Source organism: Pipistrellus hanaki (assembly GCF_964339955.1).
Source record: "Pipistrellus hanaki genome assembly, chromosome: 3".
NCBI classification, from domain to species: Eukaryota; Metazoa; Chordata; class Mammalia; order Chiroptera; family Vespertilionidae; genus Pipistrellus; species Pipistrellus hanaki.
The window spans coordinates 101,873,134-101,889,800 of record NC_140505.1 but is presented as its reverse complement, the minus strand read 5'-3'; the positions used below and the strand labels follow the sequence as shown (position 1 = coordinate 101,889,800).

Below are 16,667 nucleotides of genomic sequence, written 5' to 3'. Positions count from 1 at the left end.
CAATCTTAGGTCCCCAGTGTCAGTCTAGTACACCTATTATTGTGCTTATTCTAAGAACACTTTTTCAGACATGGATAAATAAAAGTGCTTCTGGAGGAGGGTTTCCAAGAATAATGAAGGATGGATTACATATAATGGAGACATTAACAACTATTCAAGTTACTCAACAATGGAACAGGCTTCAAGTACTAAAGCACTGATTTTACAGGAGGAATTACTACACTGGAAGGGAAGTGGAATGCTAGGAACAGTGACTTTGAAGGTACTTTGCTCTAAGATCCTATGATTCTAAATTTAAATTTTTAAACTTGGGCTTTTTGAAAAGACAATGCTACTCCATAAATAAAAATGCAATATGGAATGAAATTCTCTTTGGAGTAGTAACTTTTGAGCAAAAGCAATAAGACAATTTCCAAAGTGTGTATTTCTAATTTGCAAATACACTTTAGGCAAAAAGGGGGGAAAAAACACACTTAAAACCCACAAGCACAAATAAAACAACTTTAATAGATATTATTTTGTATTTATATAGTGCCTTCTTCAAAAACCTTAGATGCTTAGCAGACATTTTATCTAATTAATCCCCACAACAACCCTGTGAGGTAGGTATTACTCCCGTTTTACAAGAGAGGGAGACTGAAGCACAGAGAGGTTAAGTGACTTGCCCAAGGTCACACAGTTAAGTTCACTGAAGAGTCAGGACCTGAGCACCTTAGCCTCCTAGCTCCCAGTTAAATACCTCATGAGAGAATCTTTAATGAAAAGTATCTTTAAAGAAAGTATCAAGAGTAGTATGTTATGAAAATGAGATTTTTCTACTGCCATCAAGGAAAGAAAAACCTATATGATGGTTAGAGACAACAAGATCCATATATTACACATTTCCTTTTCCTTCTGGAAGTCGCATGGCTCCTGTCTTAAGTAATCTTCTAAAGGTAAAGTTGCCAAGACAGAAGCCATATGACTTCGAAGTGAGACTTAATTTAGAATATTTACTTTTAGTTATGATAATTTATATAAATTTTATTCCAATATACAAAATATGGAACAGCCATTCCCACCAATCATGTACATAGACAGCAATCAGCCACCGTTTACATCTGAAGCCTGCCCTTCATTTCAACCACAGTCAACCCACAGACAACCTCACAATGCTGTCTATATAGGTCACTTTTCTTACTATGTCTGCATTTCCCCCACAACCCTAACCCTATATGTTTTTAAAGTATGTTGAGTTTCTGATAAGCTTGCAAACATTCTACTTAGATGCAGCTGCACTAAGAGTAAAAAGTAAATTGAGAACCATCACCCCACAGTCCCTCCCCTGATGAATCATACCAGTACTATTAAATATAGTATAGATGTGAACAGTGTATGACTACCATGGAACTCAACAAGAAAGCTATCATTTGCTTTAATATAAAATTGAACTTTAGCCTTTACTGTTTTTTAAAATGCACAATGTGAAAACAAACAAAATATTTCAACTCTGTACCTTTATGCAAATGACTTCATCTATCTTTCTTACACATGCCATGGCCTGACTCACATAAAACTGACTCAGCTTCTCCTTACTCACCTTCTCTGTGCAGAAAACCACAGAAACACCACTTTAAAACCCAAGACAATTTGGTTTAAGCCCTCAAAATAAAAAATGTATCCAGTTCCACTGCTATGGCCTTCCCCACATTTTCGGTTGTGATTCTCTGTGCAATGCTGGTAAATCAGCCAGGCTATGTTATTTGTACAGAACAATTCCAGCCAAGATAAGGCTTCAGAAACTATACCATAATAAGTAATTTATCAAAATACCTCATAATTTTCTATCAGCACATCTGTTAGACAACCCAATTAATTAAGTGACCCTGTTAAAGATATGTTCATGGAATGAATAGGTGAAGTCATTTCCTGAGCTAAAAGATACAGATAATAAGTGTTAATTATAGCAGCAGACAAAAGGATTCTTTTTTTGTTTTTCATATTCAACAGTATTAATAAAATAAGTTTAGAAAATTACAGCAATTAAAAAAATTACTGCCTGAAAAGACTGATAAATAATATCCAAGGCTTGATTGCTATTATTTTGAATATATACGTATTCAAATACTTTTCACAAGTGACATTTGGTCACTGTCAGAGAACTTACTGATGCATGAAAAAGTGTCAGTTGCAAAAATTACACATTTTAATTACAGACATTACTTCTTAAAACTCCTAACAGAAGGGAGTCTTAACCAAGTTAATTTTCAAACAGTCTCCCAGTAAGATTTGTAAAGGCGGATGGAGAAAAGGACATATTTGTGTATTCCTGGTCTACTTCATTAAAAGTTAATTTTCAAAGGTTTTTTCCAATAGCTACTGGGGTTATGACGAATGATTCCTTCTTTCCAAGGTAAAGAATGACTCTGGAAAATAATATAACTGCTATGATATGAATCTTCCAGACATGACCTCAATTGGAAACATTAGAGTATTTAAGAATTCTAGAGACTAGTATTCCACCACTGCACCAGAATGTCTTTTATCATCCCAACAACTATAGAGAATTTTTTTTATAGTTTCTTATTTTGATGAAATTAAAACTGAATAAAATAACTGACTTAAAAGCTAAAACAAAAGACAAATATTTAGCCAGAGATATCAGTTCCTCCTGAAAAAAAGTATTTACCTCATCTCATTGCAATTTTTCTTATGGTATCTTACTGATTTAAATAGAGTTTAAAATTCACCTTAAAAATAGAAACAAGCAAAATGACTAGTTAACTGACAAAAGCTAATAAAACTTAAAAATATGCTCAAATTTACTGACAGAATCATGGGCACTTCATATAATACTTAGACTCTAGCAGTTTTAAGTAAAATAAATAAGGAAAACATTATAATTACAAAGCCAGTCTTTCCCCTTGGGGAAACAAAAAGCCACTTTTGACCAATTGTTCCCTACATATACAATACATATACTGTATATTATTAAAAGCTTCTTTAGAGAAGCAAAACATATTTGTCTTCCTGACACTGGATTCTAAAACCTGTTAGTTTTTTTATATCAGGAAGGCAACTGCAAGTGTTGGGCCCAAAAGTATTTCTGGTTTATGATTGAAAAGACCATCAAATAGCCTTTCTGTACTCATTCAACACAGGCAAACTTATATACTGTGTTCTCTATCATCTCCTTAAATTATCAACATAACCTGGCACAGTCTCCTATTCTTTCTACTGCACCTTGAAGGAGTTAAAATCATTACTGATGCAATTGATAAAGAGAACGTGTGTGTATCAGTTACCGGAAGGCTGCTTTACAGGAGGAGCTGCTATCTCTGATGTCACTTCCTTGTTGAATGGAACTGCACAGACAGCATGATACCTGAGCAAATAAATCAACTACCATAATAGGAAGAGCTTGTTAATCCATAGTCTTTGCTTTATTGTGTGCAAAGTGTGCCACTGCCCCCTGAGCTTCCTGCATTTCCTTTTCTTGAAAAATTAGTGCTTGATCCTTTCCATAATAACCAGAGAAGAAATGAGGCAGAAGTCTCTTCATCGCGGTTCTCTTCAGTCTCGAGACTGATAGAAAAGGATGTAACCAGACTCAGAGTTCTTTGAGATATCTGATGTCAACCCGTAGAATTCTTCAATAGCTTGTGCATCTATTTTCTGGGAGGCAAAATGTAAACATTAATACTTAAACAAGCTCCTTGGACTGCTTTAATCCAGCAAAACCTTCAACATTTCTTTGAAACATACCTTTCATTTTCTCATTTGTAAAATAGCTCTGCACAACCAGAATAGCTTAAATTTAAAAGACTGATAATATCAAGTGTTGGTGAAAATATGGAGCAACTACAACTCTCATACACAGCTGGGGGGAATATAAATTTATACAGATACACTGGAAAAATGTTTAGCATCATCTAAAGCTGAACATTCAATTACCCTTTAATCCATCAATTCTATTTGTGGATATGGGCCTAAACTATATGAAACCACTAATAGTTGTTGCTTAAGATTTGTGCACTTTGCTATAGGTATATTATAGCTTAATACAGTTCTTTAAAAAAAAAAATAAAAATCTGGTTTTATTGATTTTAGAGAGAGAGGGAGAGAGATAGAAACATCAATGGTGAGAATGAGCAACTGATAGCTTGCTCCCTGAAACCTAGGCATATACCCTAACCAGGAATCAAACCATGACCTCCTTGTTCATGGGTCGATGCTCAATCACTGATCAACACCAGCCAGCAAGATACATTTCTTCTTTAAATAAAAGTTTTTTTAAAACTAGTTCTGTCATTGAAAGATATCCCTTCTCATATTCTAAACACCATAAAGGTTAGCTGACAATTCAAGCATTGGGACTGGATGTTAGGGAGTACAAAGTAGAAATTAGATTACAATCTGAAGATCTAGATATTTGTCTAATACTCAGTCTGCTATATATGAATGAGAAGCTGGGAGAAAAAAGTAAAGAGTAAAACATATATACCTTAAAGAAAAATAAAGAATTAAGAAATTACTTACTTCTACAATATCGTCATCAAACAACAACCAAAAGTCATGACTCTTAACTATTGCGATGTAATGGCCTCTATTAGGACCACTGAAATAAAGAGAAAGAAAAATTAACTTTACAAAATGTTTATTATTATTATTACTCTTTTATCCTTGAATTTCATGTGCTATAGAGTAAAAAACCTAAAATAGGAAGAAAAAAAAAAATACTCCTTACCCATCTATCCCTCCACCAAATCAAGCTATATTGATTTGAACTGGCATTCAATTTTAAAATAAAATTATTAGTACTCTACTTTGAGAGGTACAACTAGTATTCTATTTATATAAAGCTATTATTGTCTTTGTAAGAGTTGTAAATATTTCTAAAAATACTTTACAAATTTGCTTCTATGAAAGATTTAAATAAAAATTTTTAGTAGGAGGGGATATGGGAGGGTAACATCCAATACATGCTGAGTTAAACTACAAAACAATGCATGTAGAATTATTTCTAAGTCTTACTCCCATGGCAACAGTTTTTCTCTAAAGGAAAGATCCTATTCATGATGCTTGAACAGGCAAAAAAAAAAAAAAAAAAAATATATATATATATATATATATATATATATATATATATATATATTTTTGCCTTATATATATTATATTATATATATATATATTATATATATATAATTCATGGTTCTGAAATCAAGCTTAAACTTCTTCATAAACTTCTTTAAAAACAAATGACATTTGCCCAATCATCAGTATCATTAGTGCATCTTAATTATATATATATATATTATATATATATAATTCATGGTTCTGAAATCAAGCTTAAACTTCTTCATAAACTTCTTTAAAAACAAATGACATTTGCCCAATCATCAGTATCATTAGTGCATCTTTAAGTTATAATTATTACTATAGGCCCAGAGCACAAAATTCATGCATGGGGCGGGGGGTGGTCCCCCTCAGCCAAGCCTGCACCCTCTCCAATCGGGGACCCCTCAGGGGATGTCTGACTGCCAGTTTAGGCCCAATCCCAGAGAATGGGCCTAAACCAGCAGTCAGGCATCCCTCTCACAATCCGGGACTGCTGGCTCCTAACTACTCACCTGCCTGCCTGCCTGATCGCCCCTAGCTGCCCCCCTCTACCAGCCTGATCACCCCTAACCGCCTCTGCCTACCAACCTAATCTCTCCTAACTGCTTCCCCTCCTGGTCTGGTTGCCCCCAACGAGCCCCCCACCAGCCTGGTTTCTCCCAACTGCCCCCCCTGGTCGTCCCTTACTGCCTCCTCCTCTACCCCCTCCCCCACCCTCCTCTGCTAACTTAGTCACCCCAACTACCCCTCCCACCCACCGCTGCCGGCCTGGTAGCCCCTTACTGCTGCCCCCACCCCCAACTGTCCCTATGTCTGCCTTGTCACCCCTAACTACTCCCCGCCACCAGCCTGGTCACCCTCAACTACCCCCCCACCCCCCGCCAGCCCGGTAGCCCCACACAGCCTGCTGTTCAGTCATTTGGATGTCTCTCACTAACCCCTCTGCCAGCCTTGTTGCCTCACGCTGCATGCTGTTTGGTCATTCATCTGGTTGTTACAGTTGTGAAGGCCTTTGGCTTTTATACTGTATATTAGGATAATTACCTTTGTGTCTCAATTTAAACAAACCTAGAGTACAGAAGTCTAGATATATGTAAAAATAAAGGCGATTATTTCTTTTAAAAGAAATCCGCTTTAAAAAAGATATGCTGAAGATTTCAATCTCTTAGTTGAAATAAAACTCATTATAAAAATGTATAATTTTTATTAAATTATAAATCCATAATTGATATTATAGAGTTTGAAATGATTTTCAACGCAAATTCTTCTTTATGATGAATACTGTTTTTAAAAAGCAGCAAGCTCAGACATTAGAATAAGTGACCTACTTCATTTCCCACTTGTTAGATTCTTAGTCCTATAGATGAAATGATTATCTTAGGTGAAAAAATGGCACAAACCAGAGAACTTTTTTATTGCAAAAATACCTCAAAATGGGTGTTTTTAAAAAATGTTTTTAATGCTGAAATAAGTCTAATTTCTTCATTTCTATAGGATTCATCTAAGCAGTCATTTTAGAGTGAGAAGTAAGAAATGCAGGGTAAAAACATTTCAAGGGTGTGAAATTTAAAAAAAAAAAATCACAGAAAGGTTAAGCAACAGAACCTGAGAGGGAAAGAGTAGGTGGGCTAAACACAGGTAAGTATCAGACTGAAATGGTTAGCCACCTTTATTCTTTAGCTAGGCAAAAGTTAATTACAGAAACTAATAAGATGAAGACTGAGGGTAAGAAATTGATACCTAAGGAAGTGGTTAATCAGTGATTTACATTCAGAACATGAAACATGTTCAGTTCAATATGCACAGATGCCTGGTATGTACAAATGACTGCTATTTCTGTGGGGATTAGAGATAGCAACAACGTCCTGCCCTAAAGACACTGCCAGTTCACTGGAAACTACTCCAGAGGCGTATACAGAAGAGAATATAAAAGCAGAGCCATGGGACAATGAAATAAGACCTCATCCAGTGAGAGAGGAAGGGAAAGAGCTGAGGAATCAAGAAAGGTTAGTTACACAAAGGAGTTGGGGTTTGAAATGGGCTTTAAGTATCAGCAAATATTTGTTGTAAACCCAGGCATTGGAGATAGAGAGCGAGCAAACTGGATTGGCACAGACATGCTGAAAATTAGATCCCCCAATAGTCAAAGGCTTTGGGCAAAGGCAAACCCTTTATAATGATATGAAATGTATCTACAGATAAGTATCATAAATAAAAATAAAAAAACTTAAAATGTGTTTAGTGTTTTGTTTAATGAATAAATTATTTCCCGTTTTTAAGTGTATTCTTGCCTTAGCCAGTTGCTCAGTGGTTAGAGTGTTGGCCCGCAGACTGTAGGGTCGTGCATTCAATTTTGGTCAAGGGCATGTGCCTCTCAGATGCAAGCTCCATCCTGGGCTGGGTTGGGGCATGTGTGGGAGGCAACCAAGAGATGTGTATCTCTCATATCTTTGTTTCTCTCCTCCCTCCCCCAGCAACTCACTCTTAAAAAAAAAAAAAAAAAAAAAATCAGCCCTGACCTATTTGGTTCAGTGGATAGAGCGTCGGCCTGCGGACTGAAGGGTCCCAGGTTCGATTCCGGTCAAGGGCATGTACCTTGGTTGCGGGCACATCCCCAGTTGGGGGTGTGCAAGAGGTAGCTGATCAATGTTTCTCTCTCATCGATGTTTCTAACTCTCTGTCCCTCTCCTTTCCTCTCTGTAAAAGAACAATAAAATATATATATTTTTTTAAATCAATTTTAAAAAATATCCTCTAGTGAGGATTACATAGATAGTTAGATAGATAGAGCCCATTCTCTTAAGGAAAAACAGATGTTTAAGGGAGGGGACCACAGTGAAAGAAAAGGAAGAATAAGAGACTAGTGTGGGTTGGGATGTGAAATAGCTTCTGTGAAGAACTTAAGCAGGAATGAACTCCACCACAGTCAGCTGGCCCATGAGGAGTCAATGAGCATCCCTCAACTTTCTGCAGCATTCTGACAGCTAGGGCTGGAGACATGAACAGGCAGCAGGAGAATGTCACAGTGTTTGCAACCATGTTTTTCCTAGAGGCCCAGTGCATGAAATTTGTGCACTGGCAGGGTCCCTAGCAGCTGCTGGCTGGGTGCTTCCTCTATTCCTCTGGCCGGCCCTGCCCCCTGGTTGAACTCCCAGACGAATTCCCGGTTGAGGGGACAACTGGCATACTACACTTTTATTATAGGATAACTGACTGGTGGTAAGGCTGGGAGGAGAAGCAAAGGTGGCCAAGGAAACGGTTAAAAAGAAAGATCAAGAGACAAGAAGCTGTAAGGGAAAAAGGGTGGATTAAAGATGACAGTGAGGGGAGGGAGCTCAGGGCTGTGATAAGGAAGCTCAGAGTTCAAGATCAATTCCAAAAGATGGAGCAGAATTTAAATGGGGTAAAACTGTCACTGAATATAAAAACACTATCAAATAGTACAGTTATGGTGTGAAAAGCTAATGTTATTATTGTTGTTGTTAAAACAGTAGCAGCAGCTAAGTGATTTACATTTCCCTTTTAATCCTGACTATGCAATAAGACAGTCGATATTACTTACCTTTTATAGAAGAGAAAAAGGACATCCAGTTAGTTCTTTATAGTCACAATGACCAAAAATGGCAAAAGGAGAACTGAAACCAAGGTTTCTTTGCCTCTAAAGCTTCTGGACTAAATAACTACAGATTCTTTATATCTTATTGCTTTCAGATGTCATCACTCTTAGTTTAGAAATGGAATGCTCCAAAAATGGAAAGATAATAGCAAAGTACAGGGAGACAGGCTAATGAAGGCAATGGAAGTTCAAGACTGTTACGGCAGTTGACTTCCAGTTGTCATTACATATTCTGAGCAGAGAGAGGGGAGGGGACAGCTAAACCTGGGGAGGCAGGGGCTTTCTTATTTGGATAAAACATACTATTAGTATAACTTTCCCCAAACCTGGGAGAAAAAGATAAGTGTCTTATTTTATAATTATTACAGGAAATTCTCAACAGTCAATGAAGACTGTATGTTTCAAGTATAAATTCTAATTACATGATGCTCTTATAGTTTAAGAATTTTTTTAAATCTATTTTACAAATTAAGATACAAAGTGAGAAATCACACTAAATTGGCTAATGGGAAGTAAACAGACTGAGGTAAAAAAGCAGAAAACTTATCTTTGCAGATTATTTCCAAAGCCATTTTAAATGGTTTTCATGACCATTAACACAATGAACATATCCAATGAATCTAAGAAATAATTTATTTTGCAAATCTATTTAGGCACCATCATTTAAAAATAAATAAATGGGGAAAAACAGGCCTTAATGTTCTTAGAGTAATATTTAAACAATAAGAAAAAATTCAAATCCAGAGAGGGGAAAGGGTGGGGGGAATGAAGATATTGTACATATTGTACATGATATTGTAAAGGGAATCAAATTTATGGAGACACGACTTTGGGTGGTGAGCACACAACAAAGCAAACAAATAATATACTGTAGAATATTTATAAGTATTTTCATTTATAAAAGTTTTAAGGAGGAAATGATAAAATCTATCTGGATGAGAATCTCTGAAAGGTCTACCCTGGAATCCCTCAAGAATACCCTGAATGCTCACTGTTCACCAACCCATCCTCCCACTGCCAGGCCCCACAACTGCAATTACCTTCCACAGTGAACCACAACAGCAACAAGGTCATACATTCTGTCAGGATTGGTTGCATCACCTGAAGTGTTAAAGAGACGAAGTTCTAAAGGAAAAACTACCCGGTAAGAAAGTTTGGTGTATCGATGAAGTTGATCCATGTATTTAAATCTCTTCAGGTGTAGAGCTAGAATCATGGGCAGCTTTTTAACTTTCATCCTATTAAAATAAACATGAAAATAAAATTTCATAAAAGATGTACACTATCTCCTTAAAAGAATGAGCAAATTTTATTATTCCATTAACAAATGGTTAACTGTCAGTTTTAATAGCCCACACTGCCCTTTTTTGAATATTTCTAGCAGTTATTTTTATATTGAGAAAGCAATATTTTGAACATCTTAAAACAACTCCATCCCACCCTACCCATCATCACCAAACCACATAAGTTGACTGAGCACCCAACATGGCTTCAAAGCACATGGAAGACTATGGACTTTGTTAAAAAATCTATTTCTCAAATATGATAAGGTTAAATGCACATGGTGTCTAAGACTAGTGGAGGGAAAACCAATTTTCTAAAACCATCAACTCTTCTGGATGTGAGTGGAGACTGAAATCATTGGTTTAATCAAATTTATATAATGAATAACAGGTTGAGAGTTCCCGGTCAATATGGGGGAGAGGGTATTGCGGTAATCACATCATCCCACAACCATGTCAAAATTACAACTAAACTATAGAACAATTATTCAGAACCACCTGAAACTTGTTGAACAGAAGTCCTACAACTAAGGATATAAAGAAGTCACATCAAGACTGGTAAAAGGGGTGGAGACACAAAACGGGCTGGTCCTACACAAAGTGGCAACAGTAGGATCATATCTCAACATGATTAAGATCATATGTGACAAACCTACAGTGAACATCATACTTAATGGGGGAAAAAACTAAAACCATATTGAAAGAACAGGAATATGACAGAGATGTCTGCTTTCACTCATATTTTTCCATTGCTTTTTAAAGAGAGTGGAAGAGAGAGGGAAAGACAGAGAGAAATATCAATGTAAGAGAACCACATCAATTATTTTGTCTCCTGTAGGAGCCCCAACCAGGGCCAGGGCGAGGGAGGAACCTGCAAACCGAGGTACGTGCCCTTAACCTTTTAGTCCACAGGCTGAAGCTCTATACACTGAGCTAAACCTATCTAGGGCCACTTCCACCAGTCTTATTCAATACTAGAGGCCCAGTGCATGACATTTGTGCACTGGGGGCGGGGGATCCCTCATCCTGGCTTACACCCTCTCACAGTCTAGGACCCCTCGGGGGATGTCTGCTAAGGGGTCCTTAATGCTGCTGTGGAAGCTTCTGGGTGAGCGGCACTCCCCCCGTGGATTCACATTGACCACCAGAGGACAGCTCCTGCATTGAGCGTTTGCCCTCTGGTGGTCAGTGTGTGTCATAGCAACTGGCCTTTCTGGGGTTTGGTCGATTTGCATATTATCCTTTTATTATATAGGATATTATAGGATAGTACTGGAAGTCTTAGTCACAGCAATAAGACAGGAAGAAAACATAAAAGGCATCCAAATTGGAAAGGAGGAAGTAAAACTATTATTATTCGCAGGTGACATGATATTGTACATAGAATTTAGTAACGTAGCAGAATACATAATACCCCAAAAATCTATGGCATTATTATACATCAACAATGAATTTTCAGAAAGAGAAACTAAACGATCCCATTTAATATTCCAACAACAACAACAACAAAAGATAAGATATTTAGGAATAAACTTAACCAAGGAGGTAAAAGATTTGTACTTGGAAAACTGCAGAACACTGAAAAAAGACATAGAGAAAGATATAAACAAGTAGAAGAATATACTGTGTTCATGGATTGGTAGACTGAACATCATTAAAATGTCCATACTACCCAAAACAATCTACAGATTCAATGCAAACCCTATTAAAATATCAACAGCCTATTTTACAGATCTATAATAAACACTCCAAAAATTTATTTGTTACCAAAAAAGACCCCAAATAGCTGCAGTTATCTTGAATAAGAAGAACAAAGTTGGAGGGATCACAATACCAGATACTACATTATACTATAAAGCAATCATAATAAAAACAGCCTGATACTGGTACAAGAACAAGCATATAAATCAATGGAACAGGACACAGACGCCAGAAAATGACCCAAGCCATTACACTCAATTGATATTTGACAAAGAGGGCAAGAACATACAATGGGCCAAAGCCAGTTTGGCTCAGTGGATAGAGCGTTGGCCTGCGGACTGAAAGGTCCTAGGTTCGATTCTAGTCAAGGGCATGTACCCTGGTTGCAGGCACTTCCCCAGTAGGGAGTGTGCAAGAGGCAGCTGATCGATGCTTCTCTCTCATCGATGTTTCTAACTCTTTATCTCTCTCCTTTCCTCTCTGTAAAAAATCAATAAAATATATTAAAAAAAGAACATACAATGGACTCAAGACAGTGTCTTCAATAAATGGTGCTGGGAAAATTGGACAGATGCATGCAAAAAATGAAACTAGACCACCAACTTACACCATACACAAGAATAAACTAAAAATGGATAAAAGACTTAACTATAAGTCATAAAACCATAAAAATCCTAGAAGATATCATAAGCAGCAAAATCTCAGATATTTTTAGTAACACTATGTTTACCAATACATCTCCTAGGGCAAAGGAAACTAACAAAATAAACAAATGCAACTATATCAAAATAAAAAGCTTCTGCACAGTAAAAGAAACTATCAACAAAATGAAAAGGGAGCCCACTATATGGGAGAACATATTTGGCAATGACACATCTGATAAAGGATCAATATACAAAAACATAGAAGAAACTCATACAACTTAACAAAAGGAAGACAAACGACCCAATAAAAAAATGGGCAAAGAACCTAAATAGATACTTCTCCAAAGTGGACATACAGATGGCCAAGAGACATGAAAAATGCTCAAAGTCGCTGTTCATCAGAGAGATGCAAATTAGAACAATAATGAGGTATCACCTCACACCTGTCAGAATGACTATCATCAACAAATCAATAAAATACAAATACTACAATAGCAAGGGTATGGAATAAAGGGAATCCTGGTACACTACTAGTGGGAATGCAGACTGGTGCAACCATTATGGAAAAATTTAAATATGGAACTGCCATTGACTCAGTGATCACACTTCTAGAAATACTAGAGGCCCAGTGCAAAAAATTCATGCATGGGGATGGGGAGGAGGGAAATCCCCTCAGCCCAGCCTGCAACAACACCAGCATCCAGCACCCCAGCCAGCCTCAGGCCAGAGGCCCATTCGCCCTCCCTTCGTAGGTCAGGGTACATGGGACACTGGGATCCGTCGCCAGGGCAACACTGCCAGTATCCAGTGCCCAGCCGCTATGTGTGCCGCCATCTTTGTGATGGAGTAATGGCTAATTTGCATATTACCCTTTTATTACATAGGACATGATAACAAATTTGAAATACTAATCAGAAGGAATGTATACACCCCCATGTTCATAGCAACACAATTTATAATAGCTAAGATCTGGAAACAGCCCAAGTGCCCATCATTAGATGAGTGAATAAAAAAGCTGTGAAGCTGAAACCAGTTTGGCTCAGTGGATAGAGTGTCAGCCTGCAGTCTGAAGGGTCACAGGTTCGATCCCAGTCAAGGGCATATACATTGGTTGTGGGTACATCCCCAGTGGGGGGGGGGGGGGTAGCAGGAGGCAGCTGATCGACGTTTCTCTCTCATCGACGTTTCTAACTCCCCTCCTCTCTGTGGAAAATAAAATAAAATAAAAATAAAATAAAATAAAATAGCTGTGAAATACTATGGAATACTATGCAGCAGTAAAACCAAAACAAAAAACCTCTTACCCTTTTAGACAGGATGGAAGGACTTGCAGAATATTATGCTAAGCAAAATAAGCCAGTTGGATAAAGACAAGAATCACACGATCTCACTCATATGTGGAGTCTAATGAACAAAATAAACTGATGAACAAAATAGATCCAGAAACATAGAAGCATAGAACAGACTGCAGAATCTCAGAGGGAAGGTTGGAGAGGATGGGTGGGAAGTTATTAACCAAAGAACTTGTATGCATATATACATAACCGATGGACAGAGAATAGGATGGGGAAGGCTTGGGGAGGGGGACAGGGGCAGGCAAGAAGGGGTCAATGGGGAGGGAAAAGGGGAACATATGTAATACCTTCAACAATAAAAATTTAAATTTTTTCTGATTTTATTATTTTTTAATCTTTATTGTTCAGATTACAGCAGATGTCCCATTCTCCCCCCTAACCCCCATAACTCCTCTCCACTCAGTTCCTACCCCACCCCAGGCCCTCATCACCCCACTGTCCACTTCCATAGGTACTGCATACATACATATGTTTGTCCAATCTCTTCCCGCAACCCTCCCCCCAACACTTTTTCTCCCAAGAAACGTCAGTCCACTCCATTTCTATGCCCCTGATTTGATCACATTCGCGTTTATTCTGTTCGTTAGATTTTTTATTCATTTGATTTGTAGATTCACTTGATAGATATGTATTTGTTGTCACTTTGTTGTTCATAATTTTTATCTTTACCTTTTTCTTCTTCTTCTACTTTTAGAGAATACCCTTCAGTATTTCATATAACACTGGTTTGGTGGTGATTAATTCCTTTAGCTTTTTCTTGTCTGTGAAGCTCTTTATCTGACCTTCAATTCTAAATGATAACTTTGCTGTGTAATCTTGGTTGCAGGTTCTTGCTATTCATCACTTCGAGTATTTCTTGCCACTCCCTTCTGGCCTGCATAGTTTCTGTTGACAGAGTATGGGTACTTCCTTGGAGGTAACTGTTTTTCTCTTGCTGCTTTTAAGATTCTCTTGTCTTTTGCCCTTGGCATTTTAATTATGATGTGTCTTAGTGTGGTCCTCTTTGGATTCCTCTTGTTTGGGATTCTCTGTGCTCCCTGGACTTACAAGTCCATTTCTTTCACCAGGTAGCGGAAGTTTTCAGTCATTATTTCTTCAAATAGGTTTTCAGCATCTTCCTCTCTCTCTTCTTCTGGCACCCCCATAATTCAGATATTGATACGTTTCAAGTTGTCCCAGAGACTCCTTACACTATCTTCATTCTTTCGAATTCTTTTTTTCTTTTTGCTTTTCCAGTTGGGTGATTTTTGCTTCCTTATATTTTAAATCTTTGACTTGGTCTTTGGGATCCTCTAGTCTATTAAACCCCAATATATTATTCTTTATTTCAGTAAATGTATGCTTAATTTCTGACTGGTTCTTTTCCATATTTTTTTGGCATTCTCACTAAGATTCTTGAAGACCTCACTAAGTTCCTCAGAGGTTTCTAGAAGATTCTTGAGTAACCTTATAACTATAGTTTTGAACTCTATATCCAGTAGTTTGCTTTCATCCATTTCTTTCATTTGTGACATGTTTGTCTCCGCATTATTGGCTGTTTCCCTGTTTGTTTCTATGTATTGGGTAGCTGCTAAGTCTCCGTGGGTTGATATTAGTGGTCTTGTGTGGTAGATGTCCCATAGGGCCCAGTGGCTCAGCCTCTCCAGTCACCTGAGGTGGACACTCTTAGTGCATCCCTTTGTGGACTGTGTGCATAGTCTTACTGTAGTTGAGCCTTCATTGTTGTTTGTGTCACTGGGGGAAACTGACCTCCAGGCCAATTGGCTGTGAGGACCAACTGTGTCTATAATGAAAGAGCTGCTGTGCAGGAGACACCCTTATGGGACAGGACTTGCTTCAGTGGGGCTTTGGTGCTCACTGAGTCTGCCCCTTGAGTGTGTCGCTTATGGATATGAAGAGTTGTAATCTGGTATGGTCTCACACTGACCACTGGGTACACTGGCTCTTGGGTTTCCAAGGAGGTGCAAAGGCAGCCACTGCCTAGGGCCACCCAGCAGGAGCTAGAGAGAGATCTGCAGACTTCTCCTCTTTGTATCGGGTTTGGAAGTGCCCAGTTGAAGCTCAGCTGTGAAGCAAGTCAGGATGGTGCTGGTGAGGCCTTGGGTCTTCTTTTGATAGCTTTGGGGCTCCTTGATCCAGCTGCAGCTTGTTTGACAGGTTTTAGGCTGAGAAAGAACAGGCCATTCATACGCCAAAACCACTACACACAGCTTGGGTGGGGTTGTAAATTGGGCAGGGCAGGGTCTCAGGGAATCTCCAGGATGAAGCAAACAGCAATGGCTTCCAATTAGCCCTGCACTGGGGAAGTCCCAGCAGGAGAACAATGACTATTTCGAGCACCTCCGTCTGGAAGAAAGCCGCCCCTGAGTTCCGGCCCTGATACCAGACAGTCCAGTTTCTCCCCGTATGTGTCTGGGTCCCCTCCAAGTCTCGCCTGACATTGGAGCTCAGAGCAAGCTGGAGCTTATATCTCCCGATTAAAAAAGCAGCGCACCAGGTGCCAGCCTGTTTCGCGCCTCTGCACCTCATCTCAGTCTCAATGCACTTCCTTCTTTACCTCTCTAGTTGTAGTACTTCGACTCAGCCAGCTTTCCCACGGTTCTGGATGATAGCTGTTCTGCATTTTAGTTGTAATTTTGATGTGGTTGTAGGAGGCAGAAAGTACAGGTGTTTACCTATGTCGCCATCTTGGTTCTCCAATAAAGATTTAATTTAAAAAATTAAGGAAATCCTCACTATTTAACAATAGGAAACGTTGAAATATATTACATTATTAACAAAACAGAATATTATACAACTTGAAACAATAATGGTGAAAATTTCTAAATGGTATTGGAAAATACTTATTGAATGTAAAAAAAGACAATATATGTAATTTTATATCCAGTAATAATCAAACTTTATATACATCAGACCCATGTATAGTTGCTAAAACAAGTTATTCTTTAAAAATTTCCAGTAGACTATAGAT

General features: G+C 38.0%; 1 protein-coding gene across 2 annotated transcripts in view; it reads right to left on the bottom strand.

The window, feature by feature from the left end:
• Window positions 1–487: 487 nt before the first annotated feature.
• Window positions 488–16,667, bottom strand: part of USP12 (ubiquitin specific peptidase 12) — a 65,913-nt gene continuing 49,733 nt past the window's right edge. For both annotated transcript variants that reach the window (XM_084878692.1, XM_084878693.1), the window contains 3 exons: window positions 9,754–9,951; window positions 4,519–4,597; window positions 488–3,654 (listed from right to left, as the gene is read on the bottom strand). In XM_084878692.1, coding sequence (XP_084734818.1) covers window positions 3,553–3,654; window positions 4,519–4,597; window positions 9,754–9,951 — 379 coding nt within the window. In that variant the 3' untranslated portion in view covers window positions 488–3,552. The remainder of the gene's footprint in view (window positions 3,655–4,518; window positions 4,598–9,753; window positions 9,952–16,667) is intronic.